This window comes from Propithecus coquereli, unplaced genomic scaffold, assembly GCF_000956105.1.
Source record: "Propithecus coquereli isolate 6110/MARCELLA unplaced genomic scaffold, Pcoq_1.0 Scaffold427, whole genome shotgun sequence".
Classification (NCBI taxonomy): domain Eukaryota; kingdom Metazoa; phylum Chordata; class Mammalia; order Primates; family Indriidae; genus Propithecus; species Propithecus coquereli.
In genome coordinates this window covers 284968-311328 of record NW_012150030.1, presented here as the reverse complement: position 1 = coordinate 311328, position 26361 = coordinate 284968, and the positions used below count along the sequence as shown (strand labels likewise).

The following is a 26361-nucleotide window of genomic DNA, read 5'->3' as shown; positions in this document are numbered from 1 at the left end:
TACAATTTACCCAGAAATGGGGAGAACAACAGAAGAGTACATGATATTCAAGAAAAATGTGTGGCAATCTTAAAGTGACAGTGACAACAGCATCTCTTGTGCAAATATCTTCTTTGGAGAGGCAAACTCTTAAAGTACATACGTAGAATCAGTGTCCTTTTCTTTCTTCCGTATTCCAAAGGCCTTCCTTGTACGTTTTTTCAATCCTGTGGGAAAACAGCAAAGGGGTCAAAGAAATCTATCAACAACATACAAGTGAACATTCAGTTAAACCTGAGTATTCAAAAAGCAATGGAAGTTTCTTTGACTGTATGTGTATGTATGTGTGTATACATGTGCATATGATTCATTGTTGTATTTGCCAATAGATATTTATCAAGGACTTGGCACTGTAAGTTCAAGCAACACAAAGATGTATGAGTACAGAAGAGATTGCAAGCTTTTCTTAGACTACTGTTATTCATCACCCAAACTGGGGCTCTGCCAAGAAGCCAAATCACAGATTTAGAAGAATAGCCATTTCTAGGTTAGACATACTCTCGAGGCTGGGATAATGCCAAGACACAGATCATGTGAAGCATACCAAGAGAACTACACTGACCTGACACGTCTTTGTGTTCTGCATTTCCATCTCTTCTTTTACTACTTTTTCTAATCTGTGGCTGGACTGGATTATTAAACATTCTCTGAACATACTTCAACATTTGTGCTCCAGTATCTCTTTGGTCCTTACCTCTGGTCGGAATGCTTTCCCTATGTTGTTGACTTTTAGAATTTCAGTTCATCTTCTAACACCCAGGCCAATGTCACCTCCTCTGTGAAGGCCTCTCAATCCTAGGGTGTAAGACAATGACGATTCTGTGCTCCTCTCAAAGCGTTACTTTTATAAATATCATAATATATGAAATGGTACCAATTATTAGTTCCTATGTCAGTTTCCCTGATAGTCTGTGAGCCTTTCTAGAACACAGCCAAGGCTCCCTCATTTTTAAGTACCTTAATCTACCAGAGATATGAGATAATATTTGTTGATTTAAAATATCTTGCAGGACGTGCTATTCCAGCAGCATTGGGGTAAGAAGACCCCTTTCTTCCATCCTGACAAACCAAGCCTGGTCTTGTTTCTTCCATTCTTATCCTGCCAAGGCTCTGTTTGGGCTCCCAGCTCTTACATGTTCCAAAGTTACAGAAGTGGCTTGTGTTTCTTATGTTAGTATTATTCAAATATGCTAAATCTCTGTATATTCAAAATCTCACACTTGTTACTCGTGGATTGGAAAGTCTTCTTGAGAAATCGGAGCTGGGAAAGTCACTGGTATTCCAGGGTTTGTTTGGCATTACCAGGTGGAACAAAAGGAAAAACACTGACAGAATCAGGAGCTGATGACACGTTCTTCCAAAACATGTGAGTCAGCCTGAACCGCTCAGATTATCTGAGTCATTCATTATCTGCCTCTCAGGATACTACTCAAATATAATCTTCAAGTTCTCTCTGCTCAGTCTAATTTTGCATTTTAATAGTCATTCCATTTAAGACATTTAGGTCTTTAAAATGTCAATGTTTGTTTTTTTAAAAAAATCTCCTCCTGCATAAAACTATTCTCCATTACTCTCCACATGATGAGTTTATAGGAAAACTTGACATTTAAAACTACCCACCTATAATATTCAGAAACACTTTCTCCCCTTTCATTTTCTTTTTTTGTTGTTGTTAAAACCTTTCTTCCTTTTCACCTCTAATTGCCTTATTCCCTTATAGGGACAAAATATCATAGTTATATAATGATCATTTTCTTCCTGTAATTTTCCTTGGGTTTCAAGTCTCCAAACTGGCTTCTCTATGCTTCTAATTTAGCTTTGAGTTCACAATGAATGCCACATTCACCAATCACTACTGGTTTCTATAAGCCTAATCTTATGCTTTCAAGTGCTTTATTTCCTGTCACTCAGCTTATGAGATGAAATAGCATACCTTACCAAAAAAGATCAGAAAATACACACAAATTCCAGTACACTTTGTATTAAATTGGTAACAAAACAGGCAATAGTAGTTTTCCATAGACCTGTCCTGTTTTTGACCACCAAATTTGGACAATAGCCAATATGACCTAGCTTATGAACGTCACAGATTGTCCATTTTCCATTGAAAAGGGAACTGGATCAGGGTTCAGGAAACATACAGTCCATTCCTAGCATCATCTCTAATTCTAGTTTAATACAAGTTACATTCTCTTTATGTTTCAATCTCCCAGCCTATCACGCATCAGCCAATAACAAGAGAGGAAAGAATTTACACATCTTCACAAAATGCTATGTTAGTCTGTAGCTTTAGTTTCACTGAAAGTCATGTTTCTAAGACACGGAATATACTCATACATGGAATATAAATAGGAATACACCGAAGATGTAAAACTCCAGGGGAAAAAAATAACACTAATCAAATTGTTGAATTAGAAAAAAACATTAAAAACATCTTACCCATGAAAAGTGGAAAGATTTGAGAAGCTTAAGAAGAGTATGAAGAAAATTCTGAAAGATTAAAGCAAAGTTATGAAATGTAAGTTATTCACATAGTAACAGATCTTTGAGAAGATCCAAGCAGAAACAATCACACCAACTGCATTAAAAGCGATTAAAGAGGTGTGGTCTTGCCTTTTGAGAATTTATAAGAAAATTTTGAAAGATACTTTTCAAAAGAGAGCAATGATAGTCAAGGATCTTATAGAAATAACAAATTTAAGACACTATGATAATCTGATAAGATTAAAAAATACTATATCTAATGATTTTCCACTTCTAACTCTACAACTCCATGAAGACTTTAAAATCAAATTCTATAGTATAATTGTTTCTGGGGTGGAACATAAATTTTTTGTTAACTATTTTTTTTTTTTTTACCAAAAATGGGAGGCCAAAAATTCATTGTTTTTGAAAAAAAATTTGTTTTGAAAAATTTGATATGTTTTGAAAAATGAAATGACTTTTCCCCATCAAAACAAAGAGATCTAAAGGGAAAGAATTTTACTGTCTTGATAATCAAGGGCTAGAATGGTTCTCTCTCAAGTTGTAGAATTGAGAACACTTTCCTATGTGGATCCAGAACTGCAGTCTTGGATCGGCTGCACCGAGAGTGGGGCCTGTGCCTCTAACCTCTCCACCTAATTAGGCTTCCTTTTGCTTCCTTTGGTGTTATGGGAGAAGCTTGTCTAGCTTGGGAATAACAACAACAAAAAATTAAACATAGATGGATTTTTAAAGGTTGGAAAGCTTATTTCAAGCTAGATAAATAAATGTTACAAGATAAATAAAGCAACCAATGTATAAATTGATGATAGTGATAGTGCCAAAAATACATAGAAGAAGAAGTTTTACCTTGGTAATACAACTTAGCTACCATTACTGAAGGCCTACCTATGGAATGGGCACCAGTTGCTTATGTTGTCTCATTAAATTTCTTACAAACCTTGTGAAAAAGTAAGTGGTGTTTTCACCTCACGTGGTGAGCCTGAGAGACTGCCTAAGTTTATTATCATCATCTCTAGGAAGGAAACCAGAGGCTCTTCTTCCTCCACTGCTCCCCTAAATGTTGGGGTTCTTCAGGGCTTTGTCCTAGCTCTTTTATACCCTTTCCTGGGGGCAATTTGATCCACCCCCATGGTTTCATTTATCATATTTATGCAGATAAATCCTGACTTTATAGGTGAGGCTCAGCACAATCTCATGAGCTCTGAATATATAGGACTTCTCCTACTTGGGCTTCCACAGAGACCCCAGATTCCTTCAATAGTCTTTAGGCTCTACTTATAATATATACATAATCAAAGCTATAAAGCTATGCCCAGTCGTTTAGTTTCAAATTATTTTGTGAATAAAATTCCTCTTGAAATAGTTCTCCATCTACGGAAGAATGGATAAACAAGATGTGGCATATCCATACAATGGAATATTATTCAGCCATAAAAAGGGATAAAGTACTGATACATGCTACAACATGAATGAACCTTGAAAATAGTATGCTAAGTGAAGGGAACCAAATACAAAACGCACATATTGTGTGATTTCATTTACATGAAATATCCAGAGTAGGCAAATTCAGAAAGCAGATTGGAGGTTGACAGGAGCTGGGTGGAAGGGGAATGGGGAGTGACTGCTTTATGGGTATAGGTTTCTTTTTGGGGTGATAAAAAGTTCTGGAACTAGATAGTGGTGATGATTGCACAACATTGAGAACATACTAAATGCCATTGAGTTTTACACTCTAAAATGGCCCAAATGGAAAATTTTACTTTCCGTGTGTTTTACTCAATAAAAAAGAAGTGGAATAGTTCAAGCCAGATTATTCTGTGATGGGGGGGAAAGATGGGAGGAAGTGGAGAAGAAAAGAAAGAAACAAAGTAGACTGACTTAAAAGTTTACAACCTATGTTACTGTTTTTGTTTTCTTTTGTCTTGTCAAAAGTCGTCAAATATTTAGTAAAGCAATAAGGATCTATACAGTCACAAATCTGTGTTCTTAGTGATCTCCACTATCAAGAAAGTAATAATTTCATGACAATTTAAACAGGACATCCAGCTTTTCTCTCTCATGTACCAAATGTTTACAAAAAGCTTTTCATAAAAAACCACATTTTTATTATGTTGCTTGCTCCTTTAATCTTTTCTCCTAAGATCACAATGTTACATTAATCCCACTAGACTAGACGGTAAAGGCCGCCAAGTTAGCAGCTTCCTCCATGTGGATGTCTTGTTTATTTTCACCTCCTCATAGTATTGCACTGGTCGAACATGCTTTAAAATCATTTGCTTAATGGTATTAAAAGAGAGGCAATATTTCTCAATCCCTTTTTCAAACTGCAAGTCAGGGCCCCTTGGAAGCTTTTGAAATCAATTTTTTAGGTTGAAACTTCCATTTAAAAAATGAAATAGAAGAGAAAAAGGAAATGTACATTGCCTACAGAAAAGATAAATACTATTTCATGGAACTCTTGGCCTCAGTTGTTTGTGTGGTGTTTGCATACCAGGTGGTAATGTAAAATACATTTTTGATGATAGGTTACAGGCCAAAAGAAGTGTGAAAGTCTATTTTTAAAGCTTTAAAAAAATCCAAAACATGTATTATTGTGTTTACTGGTGCTTTTCCCTAAAGCTTCCCTAAACTAATTTAAAATAAAACCCCAAACTTCATGATACCTTAGAACTTCCTGGCTTTAAAAGTATATAAACCCGCAGGTGAAGAAGGAACAATACAACAGAAAAAAATGACCTCTATCTATTTTCTTTTCCGCTGATTACAACTGCACTGTGGGGATTCATTAAGTAAACACTAAATTCTGACTCGGAGCCACCTTTAAATGTTACACTGAAAATAGAATTGTCTAGAGGAAACTTTCAAAAAGAAACTTGGGACTCCATATCATATATTAATTTTAGGTAAAACATTAAAATCTGATACTCAGAAGGACCTATAGTGTTTTGCTTACTTAGTTTTATGTCTTCTATTTTATTTTTGGTCACACCTGAAATATTTTTCTCCCTAAAAATAAAGACTGGTTCTGGGGGTGGACTAGTTGAAGTAACACTCTCGGAGCTGAGCCCCACACAGAAGACACCGAGGTGTTGGCATTCTAGAGGCAGAAGCTGAGGACCAGCCACACAGAAGATGCTGGTGGCCTTAACCAGGGATGCTGCCCTGCCACCCAGAATTGTATGTGGAGAGTGCTGCCAATAACCTCTCCTTTCTCTCTTTGTCCCAGAGTCCTACCATTCCAGTGCTAGCTGGTAAGACAACAATACGGAGAGACCAAATGTAGAATGGTCACCTCTCTATCAGCATCTTGGCAGCAATTGGCTTATCACCTGAGCTAACTAAAGGTGCTGGGCTAGGGAGAAATGTGGAGCAGGTATAGCGGAGAGGAGAGGCCGGGTTCTAAGCCTAAGGGTGGGTGGAGGTCGAGGGTGAGCCGAAAGGTGAGGGTATTCTATGTCTTTGATTGTTGGAGGAGAGAGCCCCTTTGAAGGCACTGCTTTTTGCCTACTTTTCCTTACTCACCACACACTCTTGCTACACATTGCTTTCTCTCAAAGCTTTTTATTGTGGTGTTAAAACTGCCATACATATTTACTGCCTTTAACGTTGTTGAGAAGGCGCCACTTTTGGAGATCATGTTCCTGGGGTGCACTTGTGCCTCTTGCTCCCCACCCCTCCCCACCGTGCTTTTGAGCAGAGCTTGGACAAGGCAAGGACTAGGAACAAAGCCAATTCACTTGGCTTTGGGGCTCTGGAGGAAGATCAGGAGCATTAGGAGGAGAAGGCAGGTTGGCAGTGATAGCTGGTTAGGGTCCGTACATAGAACTCTGTGAATAGAGGAATGCAATCCATCTCCTCACGTATCTCCCCCAGAGTGTGCAGATGCTCACTCTCCAAAACAGAAACAGAAATACAGGGTGGAAGGAAGAAAAATGCATGGTTTTCTTCAGAATCCAAAGATCTGGGTTCAAAACCCAACTTGACTGCTTGCAGGCTGTCATTTGCAGCAACATGGATAAAGAGTCTAAGAGGTGCTACTTTCCATATAAGATTCACTTTCTCAGAGGATGTGAGGTTTAGAGGGACAACCCCAATTTCTCTCTCCGACATCACTAGGAGTGAGGGAAAGGCAGCTCTTGTTTACCGAATACCTTGTATGTGCCAGGCACTGTGCCAGACACTTCACACAGACTAACTTTACAACCAGCCCAGAAGGTATTACTAACCTTTTATTTTGTGAATTAAGAAACAGACTTAGTGAGTAAGTTTCTCTTCCAAAGTCACTAAATAAACAAGTAACAGGGCCAAGATTTTGAGCCAGGTTTGTCTCCAAAGACAGGCAACTTCTCACAGAGTGGGCATGATGAGCCTTGCAGTGTTCAGAGCAATGCCTGGTCCATGGTGGACACATCATCAGTGTTTAATGACTTTTTTAAAAGCCACTGTTTGTATAATACTTTTAAAAAATGCCTTTTTCTGATGTTTGCAATCTACATTTCTTGATGTTCAGTATTTTGGTACTCATTTGTGTATACAGAAATATTAGGGAAGGAGGGGAAGGAGAGGAAGGAGGCCCAAACTGCAGGGATGGACCCATCTGAATGCACAGGTCTTAGGCAAGGCAGCAGCAGAGACTCAGGGTAAGGGGCAAGCTGTGTCCTCATTACATTTTAGGTTGAGAATGTGCACAATGGTGACTTGAAAACTCAATTCAGCACAAAACACATATCATAAATAAAAACTAATAGACATAATTTATTGAGTACTTGTGATGTTTCAGGAAATTTGTCAGGAACGTCCTTATCTCAGCCCAGGACAACCGAATAAAATGGGAGCTGTTATATCGATTATATACCAGCGGGCATGGGAAGTAACTTGTGCCAGGTCCCACAGGTAGTAAATGGCAGACCACATTTCGAAGCCCCCTCTGCCTGACTTCAGCGTCCAGGAGCCTCATGACTTTGGAATATCTTTTTATAAGTCATCAAAATTCATTTCACCCTCTTATTAAAAACAGTAAAAACCAAAAATGTGTTTTATTTTTTGGGTATGGAGAGACATTTTTAGACAAACTAGGCTGCACATTTCTTAAACACAAAGACTGCATTTTTCATGTTTAAATCTTTGTATCCTGTCCAGTGAATATAAGGAGACCCAATCAATGTTTGCTAAATAGATTATTTCTGTAATAAATGTGCATTTTCAGCTTGAGTCTTCATTAACTTGTAGGGTTACTCAAAGGTGAATGACATGTAATGGAATTACTTATTTTCTGCAGGAACCCAGGCCAAATATTTAGTCTCCGTAATAAAAAACAGGCAAATTTAATTTCCCTGGGCATAATGTCGCATATTGACGGCAGCTCTAGACTGACAATATCTATTCATTATCATGGTCGCTGTATTTCGATCAGAAAAGATTAAGGTGCTTTGTGTACAAGCTTTTCCTCTAGGTTTTAAATATAGGTACTGCAATCCAACTCAGATCCTTTGTGATAAGACCTTCTTACAGAAAGATGTAAGAGCAGTTAAGATGGAGGCCAGTTTCCCCCATGATTTTTTATATCATTTCCGGTGCCTAGACTGCTGCCCAGGATATAGGAGATGCTTAATAAAGGCAAGTGCCAGGAAATAGGAAAAGTCAAGTTCAGTGTTAGCAGTACTGGGCACATGGTAGTCACTTAATAAATGTTCATTGGTGGCTCTACATATTTGCAATTCTACCCAAAATGAATTGTTCAAAGTTGGTCGGCATGTGCAGTTTTGGTCTGAATGCTTTACCTTTTATGTGACTCAAAGGAAATATAAGTGATCTTTGTACTTAGTAAGCACAAAATCTCTTTACAAGACGGTACCCCATCATTCTGAGCTGAGTCTGTTGGGGGAAATCTTAATGACGCTCCGTTAGCAGTGGATTGCAAAAGGGTCTCCCACGGATGGTACCTTGAATTTCAGATATGATATGTGGAAATTCATGCTGGGATGTTAAAATGGAGATTTCTAAAAGGCAGTTAAGAATTTCAATGGGCTAAAATTAATGACTTTTTTTTTTTTAAAGAAATACTGGACCTTTGGTGACATAGAAGAAAATGTTAAAGAAGATGGTCATGAAATAGGTTTGTCACAAAATGCTTGGTGTTTGCTGTGCCAATATTAATGTAATGATGGAGCTGAGTGGAATCAGAAAGAATTTTAAGCAGGTAAATAGCTTCTCTTAAGCTGTAATTACAGTAGCAAGATCCATGGGAAACATACAGAGTTATAAAGAAAGTATGAGCTTTGAACTCAGAAAGAGTGGGTTCAAATCTCATCTTCACTACCTCCTGGGGCAAGATGCTTACCCTCTCTGAATCTTAGTTTTCTCAGCTATCATGAAAGGCTTTGTCAGGTTTAAATGAGTGCAATAACTCTGTATAAAACCTGAAATATATCGTGCATCGCTTTATGCAGATTTCTCTTGCTTTCCTTGAAGTTTTGATAGTTATAAAACAACTAGAAATCAGTTCTTTTAACTGAGTATGTAAGAGCAACTATTAATAAATGCCTGCTTTCAGCACTTATAGAAGCCTTGAAGCTCTATGCCTTTAGAAATAAAAATACAACATCAAAATTTGAAAATAATCAAATTTTTAAAATCTCAACCTTTCCTTGATTATAGCAGTTAAGATAAAACAAACTTAGCCTCAAGAAATGTATTTGACTAACAACTATCATAAAAGATAAGAGGGGATTAAAGAAAGAAATTCAACTGCAGCAGAAAAATACAGCATTGATGAAGACTTGATTGTGCAAGTACAAACTTTAATTCCTTGGTCGGTCTTCCCAGTGTGATCTGAGAGTAGGCCAGTGCTACTTCTACTTGGGTTAGAGGCATTACAGAGTTTGGATTTCCTGCTCCCAGCCTAGTGGGGAGACACATAGGCTCTGTCTGGAAAACAACACTTCAGACACTAGTGAAATTAATTTCACTTGTTCCATTAGAAAATTCCCTTTTATTTTATCCTTTCTCTCCTTCATTTCCCCCTCCCACATTCATTGATTCTCTTCACCGTCCCCCAATCCCAATCCCTCCCCAGCCTGACACTGACATGTAGGGACAGCACTGAAGTTAATGGTGCTTCTCAGATAGACTCTGATTTTCAGCCATAAGCAGAAAAATCCAATTGGATTGTAATTCACCAAATTTCATTTTCAAGAACTCCATTTTCAACGAGATAATAAATCCAAAAGAAAGCACAATGGATAATGACAGAAATGCTTTCATATGCCCTTTCCTTTTTTTATTATATTATTTCATCCAGGGAAGGAGGATTAAGTCCTTTGATAAAATCTATAAATTGTCACTACATTTACCATTTAATGCTTTGAGCTAAATTCTTCTAAGGTCAGTTAAAAAAGAAAGCTGCAACATATCCTCCATGGAATTCCTTTGGTTTAATTCTAACCTACTACACGGGGGCAGAGGGGTAGACAAAGTGGAAGGAGATGTACATGGTACCGCCCATTCCACACACCACAGGCTGTTAGCCAGCTTTATTTAGTAAGGATCCATGAAGTCTACTTCCAAAAAGGAATGGAAATGGTTTAAAAAGTTAAAAATATATAAAATCAATTTCTTTTTTTAAAGATCAGCTATCAGATAAACATACATAGAAATAAAAGGTTTAAAAGAGAACTAAATATACAATTTAGCTCTAAGTTCTTTTGAGAGGCCTTAAAGGCCTTCAGGGTATATGCAGATTGGTCCTGTTTGCAAGATTTATAATAATAATGATCATCCATCTATTTATCCATCTGACCTCCATTCATCCATCCTTTGGTTATAAATCACAATAGGTAACAAAGTTCAATGTCATGAAATTCTTCCTGTTGGATAACATAAATCCATCAAGTTACAATGAAAACCTGCTCTCCTTAGTCTTTCCTCAAGTCAACTCTCTTGGAAAATTAACCCTTGGTAGGCCTGCAGATTTATTAAGCTACCCCCTCAGCATCTTCCCAGACTAAATGGTCATATCATTTTTCTCTTTCTTTACTTACAGATCTTCTATTTCAAACATTTAAATTCAAGATTGTTGCTATACTAATCATGGTCTAATTCTAGGTCCTCATATTTATCAATATCCAGCTAGTGATTTTTCCCATCACTGGTCAGTATTTTCTTCAACCGTCTCCCTGTATTGGGCAGTGATACAACTCTAGCATTTCATTCAGTGCTTAGAGTCAGGCAAGCTCTGCAGCACTTGGGATCACTGTCAGATCTCTTCATCTTCTCATTCAGTGGTTGATAGAAAAGGAACCAGCTGAGCACTGATCATATGCCAGGGACTCTTACAGGCTAAAGATACAACATCTAAAATTACCGTTGAATTATGTGCGATCAGAGATCTGTTACTAAAATTCTAAAGCACCCCTTCCTGATGGTAGCTGTCACCTATTCATCAAAGAGACATATATGCATAATTGTGTGGTGTTTGAGGTGAAGAATGACAATGAGATAAGATGAAGTTGTCAGGAACCAGTCACACAAGTTCTTGAAAGTCAAGTTAAGGACTTTAAATTTTAAGTGGAATGAGCAGTCACTGAAAGCACTGAAGCAGGAAAGTAACATCATTTAAATACTTTTTTTTTTTTTCCCACCAACAATATCTATTATCTGGCATCAAAAAAGCTCCAGGGCAATAGTAATTAATTTGTATAATGTTGATAAATTAAGCTACATAAATAGAGTGCTTTCTAGATCACCAAAAGACAAAATTAACATTGAGTATTGTTTTAGCATTAAAAGTACTATGCTGTATGATTATTTGACGGCTAGCATTCGAATTAAGATCTGTATTTGAGTTATGCAATGCAAATTTTCCCTAACTAAAATATTTTATTTACCAGAACAGTGAAATACCTGAACATTTGTTAGGTCTTAAGAGTTTTCCAGTTGTAACAATATGTAAATACACCAATTTTGACAATCTTAATTGAGATTCAAACTAATTTAGAACCTTCTGTTTAAACCTCCCAAACTCCTGAACTCAAACACCTCACAGAGTTTTGTTACATTGGCAGTCAGACTTGAAATCATATTCTAGCTTTACCACTAACTAGCTGTGTGACATTGAAAAAAATCAGTTAATTTCTCAAGAACTTAGTTTCTATAACTGTACAACACCTTCTTCACATGATTATTGTATTAAATGAGAAAATGGATTTGGATATGTGAATAAAGTGTTAGTTGAACAAAAATTAATATCATTTATTCATGTACTTATTATTGCCATTTTAATTGAGGGTTGAAAACCAGTAAACTGTAAAAGTACATATCATATAAAAGTAAAGTATTCAACCTAATTCAAATGGAAAGGTCTTTCTCTTCCTTTATTAATGCGAAAAGGAGAAGAAAATCCATTTCCCTTTATAAACCATCCAAGAGTGTATTTTTCTATTTCTTCTGTTGGATAGCATTAACTGTAAGATTCTATAAAATCTTGTTTCATTTCCAGCAATCTATCAAGATAATCCCAAGTGTTAACATGAGGCATGAACAATTTAAAGCTGAACTCATCACCTTACTCTCAAGCCAGTTCCTTTGCCAAGGTTCCCTCTCCAAGTAAAATGATGCCATCATCCCCCAAGATGCTCCATCTAGAAACCTAAGAAATACCTTTGACTCCTCCTTTCCCTTCCTTTCCACAGTCAAACCGTCAGAGTGCTGTATACATTCAATCTATTTGGTCAGGCTCCTTCCATCTCATGAAGCTGTCACCTTGAAAATTGCCATGGAAAAGGAAGAGAACATGAGGAAGAGATAGAGTTCTGCCATTGGCCAGAAAGAATTTGGCTTATATACAACATGGTCTCACCTAGATATAAGCGACACCGGAAAACAAAGTCCCTGGCTGCGAAGCCACTCCCCAGCAACAGCTCTGCACTACAGAAGGGGAGCTTGGCTCTTTGGAGATCAACTAGCTTGTCTCTTCCAATCCCTGCGTGGATGAACCATAACTCCCATTAATACTTCTCTGCAGCCCTGAGCTCTAGTCCTGTATAATTAACTGGTCCTGTCACTTGCTACTCATGTTACTATGGATAGATGTATACCTCTCTCAGCCTCAGTATCCATATCCACAAAATGGATCTTGTATAGCTATGAAGACTAAATAAATCATGCATGCAACAAGCTTAGCAAAATCAATGGCTTATCATAATCAATAATTTTTAGAAGTTGAGTCTGAATGTAGAACTGACCCCAGGAAAAATCCTTAAAATTGTTGGAATTAAAAAAAAAATCTGTACTATGGTTTACTGAGTTACTTTTTTCCCCTAAAGGTGATGGTTGAAAGAAAACTTTAGAAGTTTTTGTTTTCTCCTTTTTCTCCCTAAAATCACAATTTAAGCAAAAAATTCTTGTTCTTAGAAGGGGACTTTGATTCAGCTTCCATTAAAGGACTAGAAGGGGAAATAATATTACACAACTGATAGTTAGTTAAATTACAGGACGTCAAGTTAGAGATCAGTGTCTGGTTTTCTAACAGATGAGCAAACTAAAGTAGAGGAGGATTAAAGCAACAGACCCACAGCCACAGAGAAAATTATGGAGGATCCTGGACTCGAGCCTTCATCGCTTTACTTCAGCCCAGTACAATTTACCATGTTGTTTCATTCAATATGAGTTGGCTTGTGTGTGTGATAAATAAATATATATAATAATATAAAATATAAATATGTCTATATCTATATCAAGAGAGAGAAAGAGAGAGAACACAAACTACGTATCAGTCTTCTGTAGTACTCTAGCATACTGAGTAGTTTTAGGTTTTTTGAGCATGGTTTTTGTTTCTATTCCTGTGTTAAATATATCTAATTATCTAATTACTTTCTAAATATCTAGAACCCCTATTTGGCTGAATAGCATTCCCGGACAATTTAAATCACATTTCCAGTCTTGCTAATAACTTTTTAGCTGAAATTTGGCTTAGCATTTTGATTAAATTTTCTATTATGTACTCTAAAAAGACTTCCAATTTATGAAACTATAATTTCAAAGGCAGAAGGAAAGTAAAAGGTGACTTTAATAATGATAAACAATAAAACAGAAAGAAATGTCATTAGAGATGGGGTCTGGAGAAATATCAAGATCCCAATGCTGAATCTGAATTAAGCTAATTATGTGGTACTTTCCAAAAATGTATTTTGTTCTTCCTGGAATGGTCACATTTGCAAGAGAAATTGTATGCTTAATTCACAAGTGTTCTAGCCTCTAGTCAGGTTGGCCCAGATATTTCTCCTCTGAAACTCAGTTGAAACCTGAGGCTAGCTCTGGTCCCTTCTTTTTTCTCACTTGCTACCACCTAAATACATGTGCACACCTTGTTCATCCCTGCCATCTGGATTAAATAGAGCCCACCTCAGTGATTTCAGCAGAATTCAATCTGCTCCGAAGTCACCAGAGGACAGAACTCCTTACTTAGTGTACCATATTTGTCCAGTTTTATCTGTTGCTATAACCCTTTAAGCACTCTACTCTGCAACCAAACAAAAATTCTCCCTATTCCCTAAACAAGTCTGCACAATTGTGCCCTGTGTACTTGCTTCTGCTTGGATGACTCTCTTCGGACAACTTTCTCTTCAAACTACAGAAACCTGCCTATCCTCAACTGGGCTCAGAAATGCCGCACCAAACCTGCAGGAAGTGGGCTTTAGAATTGATTTTTTCCCCCTTGGATTCTTCCAAACTTCACTTAAGATTTCTTTATAGAGTTTATCCGATTTTGCTCATATTACAGTTTACATCGTCTGTGTTCTTTTAGATTTTAAGCTGGTTGAAGATATCCATCTTGTCTCGTTCATCCTGTGCCCCATCGGTGAACCCAGTTCAGTGCTCTGTACGCTGAAGATTTAACATACACTAATCTGAGAAGAGGGTTCCAAGCCAGGCAAAGGCTCAAGTGTCAAAAATGACCTTCCCCATCCCTGCGAGGTGTAAGTGACCAAAGCAGGAGCTTTTAGATTAATACTTCTTCCACCACTGAGACGAGAACCTCCACTAACACTTACTTGCTAATCTTCACTTATAAAAGAGAGTGCATCATAAATACAGCCAACACCCTAAATCTACAGCAAAGTAATGAAGAAGTAGAAGGAAAGCTGAGCTGAGAGGTGACAAGTCCGTGTGCTAACACTTGTATAAACAACATGGAAGAGACCCTCAGACTCTCACTCAGTGGTTATTCCCTCTTGTTTAAAGGACAGAGATAATCTTGTTAATTTCCTTTTCCAGACTAGAAGGGAAGATGCAAATTAGAACAGGTCAAAGAGGCAAAGTTAAACATAGGTATCAAAGGCAGCTGCCAGAGAGGAAATTACACATCACACACTTCAGAAAAGTGAAGAGAGATTTTATCTCCAGGCTGCCAACCCAAAGTAGAACAATAGTGTCCAGTAGCTCTGTTGAATTATGGCAGAGGGCATTAATTGATATTCTAGACAATGATAAATATAAATATAAAAATATAAATTGTTTTAGTTATAAATATGTTACTTTTCACTATCAAAAAATAGGTTAAATTATGTTTAATGGTCTTTGCTGAAGAAATCTAAGAATACACATGTACATGAATATATATTACAGTTTCAAAATGTTATCATGAAGCATGAGGCTTTAAAAGGATACATCTCAGTTTCCCAGAAAGTTAGATTCTGTGAAATGAGAATAGCTAGCCTTAAGCTAGCATTTATTAAACACCTACCATATATTTTTCACGCATTATCACATTAAAACTCACAGCACCCACTGTGAGGTGGGTGTAATCCTCTCCACTTTGTAGATGAGGAAGACCTCTCAGAGAAGTTCTGTGATTTGCCAACATGGCATGGATAGTAAGTGGTGGGTCAGGGGTCACATTCAGGTCACTAAACTGAGAATAGGGAGCCCAAGACCTGTGTTCTTGCCCCATCTGCAGGATGTCTGACGGGTGGCTGAGGTGAGAGAGTGTGGTGTACATCATGCCCTGCCCATGAGCTTGATGAACACAGCCTACCAGCTCCCTGGCAGTCGCCTCATCCTTCCCTATTCCCTTCTCCCAGCACCCCTGGGAATATCTGCTGTATCTGGTCTACTCAGATCTCTTGCTAGCGTTATTATAGAGAAAGAACTTTATATTAAGAGGAAGAACAAAAAGCAATAGCAAGAACTATCAGTGATTGGCATGTGGGAACTAAATATTCCCTTTGCCACCAACTGCTAACCTTTTAAGTAGGCTTCACCTCCCAAGAGATTGAAGAGGTAGATTAGGTATCTTTGTGGCAGGGTGTCCCCTGGTGGTGGTGGGTGCATCATTTCAGCCAAATAATCAAACAGTAAAAATATACTGTTTCTATCTCTGAATTGCCAGTTTTGCCTTTAGTGATAGAAACAGTGACTTCAGGTTCTTCATTTCAAATACTCTCAGCCATCAAGTTCCAGAAAAACTCACCCACTACTATGGTGCACTCTGAGTCACTCAGCTATGCCCAATGGTAGGCCACATCTGAAATAGTCCGATTGCTGTTTCACGTCTGCTTGAGAGCACTCGCCAGTAGTAAGGAGGTCTTATTCGTAAGTAATGCATATGCAAGGATTCCGGGCTATCTGGACACTCCGTGATAAAAATCCAAGACTTGGTCTCTTGTCCTCAAGGAACTTGTCATTTGGGATAACTACCAATTAGTATTTTATTTTTGAAATATGAGAGAGTGATAGGAAAATGTTATGGCTAAGAAAAGAAGATTATAAACTCAAGCATATTTCATCAACAATTAAGAAGTACTTGCAGTGTCTGCTCAAATTCTGTTATTGAGAAACAAATGTACTAAAATTTGAATTACAGCATAGTACAGTCCAGAGAAACAATGCATGGCTCCAATCCTGTTTTTGTCAGGATATATGTTTTGGGATTCCAGAAAAAACATACTTAAGAAAATGGTCTCTCTAACTATAACAAATAAGGTCTTACATTATGTAGCAGTGGCTCTTCAATCTCTTTTTGGTCGCAGACTCCATTGAGAAGCTAATAAAAGGCAAGAATTTTCTCCTCCTGAAATACCATCATGTACATATATCTACCAACCTTTGTGTAATATTTCTGGGAGTTTGCAAGCTGCGTAAATGTATCCATAAACCCCAAGGTAAGTCCCTTACTCTGTAAGAACTCAGTATGTTTTTTTGCATGAATGTGTAACAACAGTGCATATAACTGATCTTGGCAGAGACAACCCAGCTATGCTGAGCATTATGATGACTCTTTGTCAGATATTAAATGAGTTACTTGACACCTTGGAAGGAACCAGAGCCTGAGTCAGGCTTAGAATACACAATATCTGTTCCTGGACCCACGATGATGGATGCTCTAAATTACAGTCCATCAGCCGAGCCCTCTGTCATGTCTCCCTCACTGAGCCTCCCTATTTTTCGTCTGGCTGGTGTAGTCATCCATCTGTTTCTATTTCAAACAGCCACGGTGCTTTTGCTGGACCTGCAGCTTTCAAAGTAGAATAGAAACAGAAAAAAACCAGACCCCAAACACCAGTTATTTCAGAAGCAGAAATAGAAATAGAGAGCTTAGTCATTAGCAATGATGATGACGGAGAAAACAGACATAGTTCCTACTGTATGCTAATTACAATGCTAAGCCCTCTCACATACTTTATGTCATTTAATCCTTAAATCAATCCTGCTGCATAGGTAACATCCACCCACTTTTTACATGTGGGTAGCCAGAGGCTCTGAGAGATTACCTGACTCATATAAGATCCCACGGTTAATGAATGGCACTAGGATTTAAATATATTTGTGTTTGACTCCAGATGTAGTATTTTTTCTTACTGCATAATACTTTTTAAAGTGCTATTAAAAATTCTGAGATGTAACTCTGTGCTTTTTTGTATTTTGAAATTATGTATGTCTGAGAGACCTCAAAGCTTTCCCAAATGAAGAGCTTTGCATGGATGGAGGAAAAAAGGTGATTTACAGTTTCTAGAGTACTCAGGTGAATTTCAACACTGAGGTCACATGGTCTTGGTTAAACCACAAAGCAATTGAAACCTCACCTGGAGGATTGGGCTTCCATCCAGGAGTATTCAGATTCACGCTGCCTTTTCTCTTAAGACATGGCTGCTTGAACCACAGAGACAAGGAGTGGTATCAAGCAGTAATGATAAAACATCATATATCCTCTTTCCATTCATCCTCAGACACTAAATTAGCCCTCGCTTGTATTTCCTTCTGGATCAAAAGTAAAAACCTTTATGAACTATCATGACAAGAATATCAGCTTGTTTTGGGCTATAAAGGGGTCTTGAGTCATTGCTTGGACTGTATTTGATAAGGGCCCTGAGACATGCCAGATAACACAGTAGTTTTGTGACATCTAGAATGATTGCCTCCTCCTAAATCACTTTAAGACACAGTATGGTATATGGACTGTGGCATCAGTCCTCTTAAATTCATTTCAAATACCTAGGTTGAAAACAAAGCCATATTATAATTCCCTGGGGAGATGTTTTGGAGGTGTCACATTTCTTCGGTCTTCTTTGCCAACTTCCCATTTCTACATCTTTTTTTCTCTGTCATTGGGCAAGGTAACAGAGGTGAGATGAGCAGCCAGTCTGGGGTCTGCATGTCCAGAGAACCTGTCCATGGGGCTCTTCTTGGGGAACTGCTGCTACTATTTTCTGATCAGATAAAAAAGCTTTTAATGTTTACCCAGATAATGGCTTCCAAAATCATGTACAGAAAGATGAAATGGATGATGTGTGTGGAGAAATAAAAACCATTTGCTATTTGTTGTTAAAACTAAGTAAGAAGAAGATGTTGACAGGAAATGGGGCTGAAAAGGTAAGTAAGGATCAGGTCATGGAGGGTTCCTTTCTTCCATGGACGTTGCTTGGACTTCATTCTATAGAATACCGGGAAAGAAATACAGGCTTTTAGAGAAACATTTACGTGGTTAGATTTGTACGTGGTAGGGAAGATGGATTGAAGAGCAAAGACTAGGCACAAGGAGACCAGTTTAGAGACAGACTATTGCAATAATTTCATCAAGAGATACAATGGGAGACCTAAAAGAGGGCAGTGCAACAGAAATGGAGAGAAAAATAGTGAATTAAATAAATCATGTAGGAGATAAAGTAGGAAAAGTTTAGTGAATGATTGGATGTCAGATTGAGGGAGTGGGAGGAACTCAAAATGACTCATAGTCAGAAGTAGGGGCTGTCCGTTGACTAGGGAAGACTGAGCTGTCTCAGATTGTACAAACAACGAGTGAACCCATTGTTGATCCAATATAGAAACTCACATTTTTACGTAGTGATGATAGTTTGTGAATTGGATATTCATCACATCACATGTTTGATCCTCCCAACTGTCCTATGAGATAAGCATTATTTTGTCTAACTCACTGGATGACAAAATGGGTTGAGAGAAAGTTAAATAGACTTGGTCAAGGTCACATAACAAAGCAGTGGTAAAGTGAGGGCTGAGATTAAAGTTCATACATCTAAATCTAGAAAATAACTTCTTTTTTATGTTAAATCATATAAAATTGTTCATTTTGTTTATTTTGGTAATTTGATATGATTTGACCTAACACTCTGCTACATTGTTCCCTGGGTGTGGGATAAAAACTTACCTATTGGGTACAATGAACACTACAATGGTGATGGGCACACCAAAAGCCCTGACTTAAGCATTATACAAGATAGCCACATAATAAAAACACTTGTACCCTCTTAATTAATATTTTGAAATTAAAAAAATAAAAATTAAAAATTAAAAAATTAAAAAAATTTCTGATGAATCCAAGAAGTAACTGAGAGAAGAAAACATAAAATGTGCTCATTACATTAAGGAAGACTTAAATAAGCAACACAGAAAACAAAAAGTTTTATATAAAGTTCAGATTTATATACTTGAATATACACAAAGGCAAAATTTTTGCATGAATAAAGAAGACTTAAGCAAATTTAAAAGACTAACATGTGACAAAGAAAATATAATTTCAATATATAGAAACAATAATAAGCCTCCAAAATCTATAAAGAAATCCTGCATATTTATCAAAATAACTATAAAAGTGGTCAAAGAATATGAATAGGTAATTCCCTGAAAATAATTATAATTTGCCAACAAATATATTAAAAGATGTGCAACTTCACCAGACATTAAGGAAAATTAAGATAAATTAAAGTAAAAAGTTAAGACTTACAAATTCTTATGTGTCATTGGTGAGATAATTTTTATGAAACGGAACTCTTAGGCATATGGAAAAACTGCTACATTAATTCACTGTTGGCAGGGAGGGTCTAAATTTATAAAGTCTTTTTGGAAGGAATTTGACAATATTCATTAGAGTGTTATTAATAAAATGTGTGTTTCATGGGCAAAAAGAAAAAGAATCCATTAAAATGTTTCTTATGATTTAAAAAAAAAATCCTATGGCAAGTTTCTTTCTACCACCCCGGCTTTGAATCTTCCAGATCTATTTGAACGTCTAAGCTCCTCTAGTAGAAAATCCCTGGTGACTGAGAGGCTGAGATTCTCGTTTCTCCGGATCACTGATTCTCAGCTCAATGAAATCTTCTCTGTATATACTGATGTCAGGAGCTCCTTGGTCTGCACATAAAGAAATTACATAGATATGCTTGGGATATTGCATCAGAAAAGTGGCGTTTACAGAGAAAGGGATCCATGCACCAATTTAGGAATAGTGCTTTGTTAATCTTATCATTATTAGGAAAAGCTTTCTCCATCAGAATTGAAGTTGAACTAGGTCAGTATTTTTCAAACTGCAGGCAACCACTCATTCGTCAGTCAGGAAATCAATTTACTAGGTCTTGACAAGCATTTTAAAAGTGAAATTGAATACAGTAAAAAATAGAGCTCCTTGCATGTAGGAAGAATAGGTATTTTGGGTTTTTTTTGAAAAATACTTTAATTTTGATTGTATATGTATGTATATATGTATATCTGTGTGTATGGGTCCAATGTAATATGTTTTTTATTACTGTGGGGGTCAGGTAAAGAAATTTTTGAAAACACTGGATTAGATCATTTAGCTTTCTTCTCATTATAGATTAAAGAATTTCTATTCTTTCTGTCTCTCTTTCTCTCTCTCTCTCTCTCTCTCTCTCTCTCTCTCACACACACACACACACACACACACACACCCCACTGATCAAAAACAAACTCTCCCCCAAACTCTGACAAAAACAGTAGAAAGAGAGAACTGTATAAGCTTTCAGAAGCATTTTAAGAGTTGCTTTTAGTAGAATCATTTCCTTTCTTTTGAACAGGACCAGCATGTATGTTCTGGAAAGCCAAGAACTCCCTTCGTGTTCATATTGAGGAGTCATTTTCACTGGTAGGGAAAGATCTGAGTGCTAAATCACCACAAATTTCCAACAGTGATTCTAAATTATAATACTAAGCTTTTACCAAGTGAATAGTGTTCACTAAACACTATCCCAGGAGATTCTCCTGTTTTTGGTTTTTTAACCTGCTCCAAGCTTTTCTACACACTATTGGTGGAATGATTTTTCAGATTTGCCAATCTGATCATGTCAATGCCCTGCCTGAGATCAGCAAGTTCTTTTCTTGGTAAAGTTCTTATGCTCGCATGGCCTACAAGATCATTCATCATCACAACCTACCCTACGCGCTGGGTTTTTCTCTCGCTCTCCCTCCAGCATGCCACGGTCCGGCGCATTCTCTCTAACAGCACACCATTCTAACCTCCTGTTTTTGAGCACACTCCTCTTTTTGCATTGAATTCCTTTTCTCAACATGTTCACTGAGCAAAACTCCTGCTTGAGCTTCAGGATAAAATGTGATCATCCCTTCTTTAATTAATGTCACTTTGGCAGTATCATCTAGGTGGAACTAGTTACTCCTTTTCCTTGCTACAGCCATCAGAACTTGTAAATGACTTATTACTGCAACTACCTCATGAGTATAACTTTTCATTGATATGACTTCCATTTATAGGAGGGGGGACACTGTCCCTGCTCCCCTTGGAATCTCCAGTTTCTAGCAGAAGGATTGCCAAATAATATATATTCGATAAATATTTGAACAAATGCAAGCTATTCAAATCAAAGAAAGATTCAATCGTACATACAAGCTTTTGTCTAAATGTGAGTCATAATAACACAGCTTTGTAATGAATCTTTTTTAAAATTAAATTTCTATAAGCATATTGAAATGAGACCAAAGGCACAAAGACTAACTAGTTAACATGCTATTCATAAGGCTTCATGTTAAATGCCACTGGACAAAAGCAAATAAAAAACTCACTGAACTGGGGAAAGTGCTGTTTTAAAATACTCATTACAATAGAGACCAATATGTCAAATCTTATAAAGGTCCTATCAGCATTCATTGGACCTTGAGTTTTAATATCGCCTGCCCCTCTGGGTGAAAAAGAGCCGAAGGCAAAATCCAGACTCTCCTCAGTGTTAATTGGAGCTCGTCAGGTTGAAAATAGATCCCAAGTGTCCAATTGCCTGAAAGGCGGATCAGCCATTTAGCTACAGGAAACCTGAGGCAAGGACAACCTTCTCTGTAAGACCTCAGAGTCTCCTTGGTTACAGGAACTGAAAGTTGTTTCAATATCGTTCTAGCATTTATTCAGGCTGAATGCAAATCCTCATACCATAATGTTAATACTTTGTGCATTTTCCTCACATACTCGAAATCAAGACAGGTGGTGACTGAATCAGCATAAATGTTCCTGTAGTTAAATACGGTATGTAGGATGGAAGTCCATCTCTTTGTATCGTACATTTGAACTTGGAAGGAAGAAGACAAATGAGGACTTGGAGAGAAAGTATGGCTTTGTAAAAGGAGTCCTGGAAGGAGAATCAGGATGCTGGGATTTTGTTTTAGTTCCTCCTCTGATCTATCTGCTGTGAATTTTTAGGCATACCACTTAGCCCCTCCAACCTCAGTCATTTGCCATGGGTGTAGGCTTGGACAAGTCACTACAACTCTGCAAATCTCAATTTCTTCTAGTGTAAAACTAGGCGGATCATACCTACCTTATGGGATTTTATGAGGAATAAATGAGATAACATGGATGAAGAATGTATCCGCTATGCCCTAGGGTTCCCAAATTTACTTGATGTTTAAGTAATATTTTCACAAAATGGAAGTACCTGACAGTTCCATTCATTAAGTAGCTAGGTTCAAATAACTTGATTACATTTATGTCCTTAACTTAGTAGTTGTTTGAAAACAAAAACCCACATAAATTGAAAGAAAAATAACACTTTATTGTATTTGGAAATAACCACAATTACTTACTAATGCAATGTATGTGCCCGTTGGGTCCTGCACAGAACGCTGCCTCGTTCATTTCCTGTTCCACACTGATTTTCATGCTATGCTTGCTTTGTATTACAGTAACCATCTAAAACCTAGCTTTGCAAAGATACGAAGTCATCTAAAGGAATGTTGCGTGGTCTAAGGTTAAAAGTGTGAACTGCCTTAACCTCCTTCAACCTCTGAGAGACATTACTGTGTTTTCCTTGAAAATTTGAAGTATCCCAAAGTTAGAGTTTAGACTTGGGACACAGTTTGGGAACAATGGCTCCAGGACATGGTAGCTACTCAGGAGGGACCTGAATGAGATGAATTATCTCTTTTGGGTAAACCATTCTATGATTTGTTAGTTTTTGTTGCTTTTCTTATACTAGACTGTATACAGCACATGTAAAGAAAATCAATTAAAATCACCCATTTCTCTTTCCTCTGGATTAAAAGCCTCCTTTATCATCAAACTCAGTCACTGGCATGAGCAGAGAGATCCTGATAATCTTTGACACTTACGATTGCTAGTATGTATTAATTATTGCACAAAGGATCACACATCTTTAAAAATATAGACTTGCCCAAAAGAACTTACTTAAGCAAGTTCTGGCCAGTTGTGCTCCTTTTCTGCTTGAATTAAAAAATTTTAAAATCTGTTTACAATTTGCCAGCTGCATATGGCACTACTTTTTAAGGAATGTTGTATTTAAATATGAAACCACTCAATTGGAGGAATTTTTATTTATGAAAGATAAAAGTGTTTTAGCAAGCATGTGAATCCTGCTTCAGTGAGGTAAAGCTGGGGGAGGAAACAATGTTTATGCATAAAATCCTTTTTATTTCACATGGACAGCAGATAGAGTATGCTAGAAAATAAATAAATGCTGACTCCATCTTGTCTCAATGGCAACTTACTGCCAATGGCTACCTGAAGTGTGTTAAGAGGAATTCTGAGAAAATGCCCAGGCTCTTCAGAAAGCGAAGTTTCATGATCGGCTAATGATGTCTGCCATAGACTTGGGGAGAACTGACTGGCAGCATACTTGAAATATACAGTCCTGCAGAACACTCCCTCTCTCCCATTTTTAAGGGGAAAAAAACACTAGATCTCATTCTTGTTTACTGTTTCATAGTAAAAATAGAAAATAAAACAAATAGTTATAAACCAACACTCTGTCAAGTTTTAAATAAGGTTCTCAGGCTAATAGAATGTCAGATAAGCAATTTTCTGTTCTAATATAGATGAGTCAGGCCAGATGAAGGAACAAACACATCTTTGAGAACAGTGCCCAAAGTGGAAATGTTACAAAATTTTAAGAACACTGCCTCTTTAAGTTTGAAAACATTCTCTCCTATTCTGAAGGAATATTCCCTTTGACACTTAATTGTTATAAGATACAGTTGCAATTCTTGAAATGTTCATTGCAGACCTTTTTGAAATCTTTTCAGATAATTATAGATTTATGTACAGTTTTAAGAAATACTAGATCCTATAAACCCTTCACCCAGGTTCCCATTCCAACGGTAACATGTTGTATAACTGTATATAGTACAATAGCACAACCAGGAAATTGACATTGATACAATTGTATGATGGATACATTTGATACATCGATACAATTGATACAATTCACTCACCTATTTGGATTTTACCAGTTTTAGATGTGTGTGCATGTGTGTGTGTGTGTGTGTGTGTGTGTGTGTGTGTATTTTTATTTCTTAAATGCAGTTTTATAATATACGTAGATTCTTGTGAGCACTACCATAGTCAAGCTACAGAACAGTTCTATTACAGGGATCCCTTGTACTACTCTTTAATAGCTACAACCACCTTTCTCCTTTCTCTCTTCCTAATCCCTGGTAACCACTAATCTCTCTTCCGTTTCTATAATATTTTTATTTCAAGAGTATTATATAAATGGAATCATACAGTAAGTAATCTTTTGAGATTGGCCTTTTCAATACAGCATAATTCCTTTGAGATCTATCCAGTTGTTGTGTGCATCAGTAGTTCATTCCTTTTCTCACTGACTAGTATTCCACGGTATGAATTCCATAGAATGGTTTGTTTAACCAATCTCTCTCACTGTAAATTTTATGAAGGGGTCGGGAAAGCCAGTAAATGGAAATGCCAAAAGTACAAACTCCTTTCCAGGCACAAGGCCTGAGAGTGGAACTCAGGAGTTCACCAACATAATTTTATGTTTATCCTCTCATATTTTGTGAGCTTGTGAGAAGTTTGGAAGTTATCTTAAGATCCCTTAGTAGGTGAAAGCTTGATTAATAGCATACTGATGGGAAATAATGTGTTCTAAGCTAAAAGCAGGGACTGGTGACTTCATTGCGGCCTATTCCCAGGATCACAAATACACTTTACTTCCAGTAAAAATTATGAGCAATTGGTAGTGCCTGCCTGGAGGGCTGTGCTGAAAAGAATTCAGAGGATGAGTCCAGGCTCAGTAGGAATAGAACTTAGTCCGATTCCTGATGCCTGCCATAGGCACTGGCAGAGACATTGCCACATCTGTGCCAGGTGTTTGTCACTAGCGGTGTTAACAAGCTCAGTAAACACCACATCAACTGAAAGGCCAATGACCAGCATGCAGTGTTTAAAAACAATGTTTAGAAAAACAAACCTGATAAATGTGTCTTTAGCATTGTTCAGGCAAGAAGCTTCCAGTGAACAGGGTGCCATTGCCAAATTTATCTCTGTAGTGGCAAAAGATGGCTCAGGCCAGGAACGCCTTCATTACAATCTCCTAATTCCTTTTTATTCTTATTCCACACTCATCGGCGAAATATCTCATTCCAAGAGAGAAAGTACTAACCAAAGGAGCTAAAAGTTTTCTTTTCCCCTTATATTTGAGCATTTAGTAAGTGACAGGCAGGGTGTTAATGCATTTATATACACTGCCCTCCTTAATTCTCACACAACACTGTGAGGTTGGGTCCCATTATTATCCCCAGTTACAGATGAGGACGGCGGCTCAGAGGGATTCAGTAACCCACCCAAGCTGGGAAAGGGAAGCCCTCGGTGTCTGTCTCCACTGCCTCTCTTTCCCCTTGGCCTTTTCCTTCTTAGTGTAAATTAATAAATTGGAGTTAGGCTTTATATACAAATCTCTGGTAAGTCAAATTCCCAGAGGACTGGCAAAATCAAGTGCTTGGATCCCCAAGGTTCAGGATCATATGCAGGAAACGGAGACCCAAGTGAGTTTTCTAAAGCCCCCTTTTTTTAGCTGTGAACCAGCCTTCCCAAACCATGCCCTTCCTCATCATACGAACAAACCATGATACAGTTCTCACCACAGATGATAGAATTACCGAAAAAAAAAGCTGCTATTGAGTATTTTTTTTAAGGATCTACAGGGTGAGAAAGTATGTTCATGCTAATAACAATAGGCCTAACAGATTGGATTGGGACAAGTTTCCAAGGAGACCTACAAGAGAGTAGAAAGAAATAATTTTACAGACTAAATAAGTGTTAAGAATTTTAGA

At 37.4% G+C, this 26361-nt stretch overlaps 1 protein-coding gene across 2 annotated transcripts in view; it reads right to left on the bottom strand.

Annotated features, from left to right (window-relative positions):
- The window catches only part of SGIP1 (SH3-domain GRB2-like (endophilin) interacting protein 1), a 194505-nt gene that overhangs the window by 115291 nt on the left and 52853 nt on the right, over positions 1–26361 (bottom strand). For both annotated transcript variants that reach the window (XM_012653762.1, XM_012653763.1), the window contains exon 2: positions 143–206. In XM_012653762.1, coding sequence (XP_012509216.1) covers positions 143–206 — 64 coding nt within the window. The remainder of the gene's footprint in view (positions 1–142; positions 207–26361) is intronic.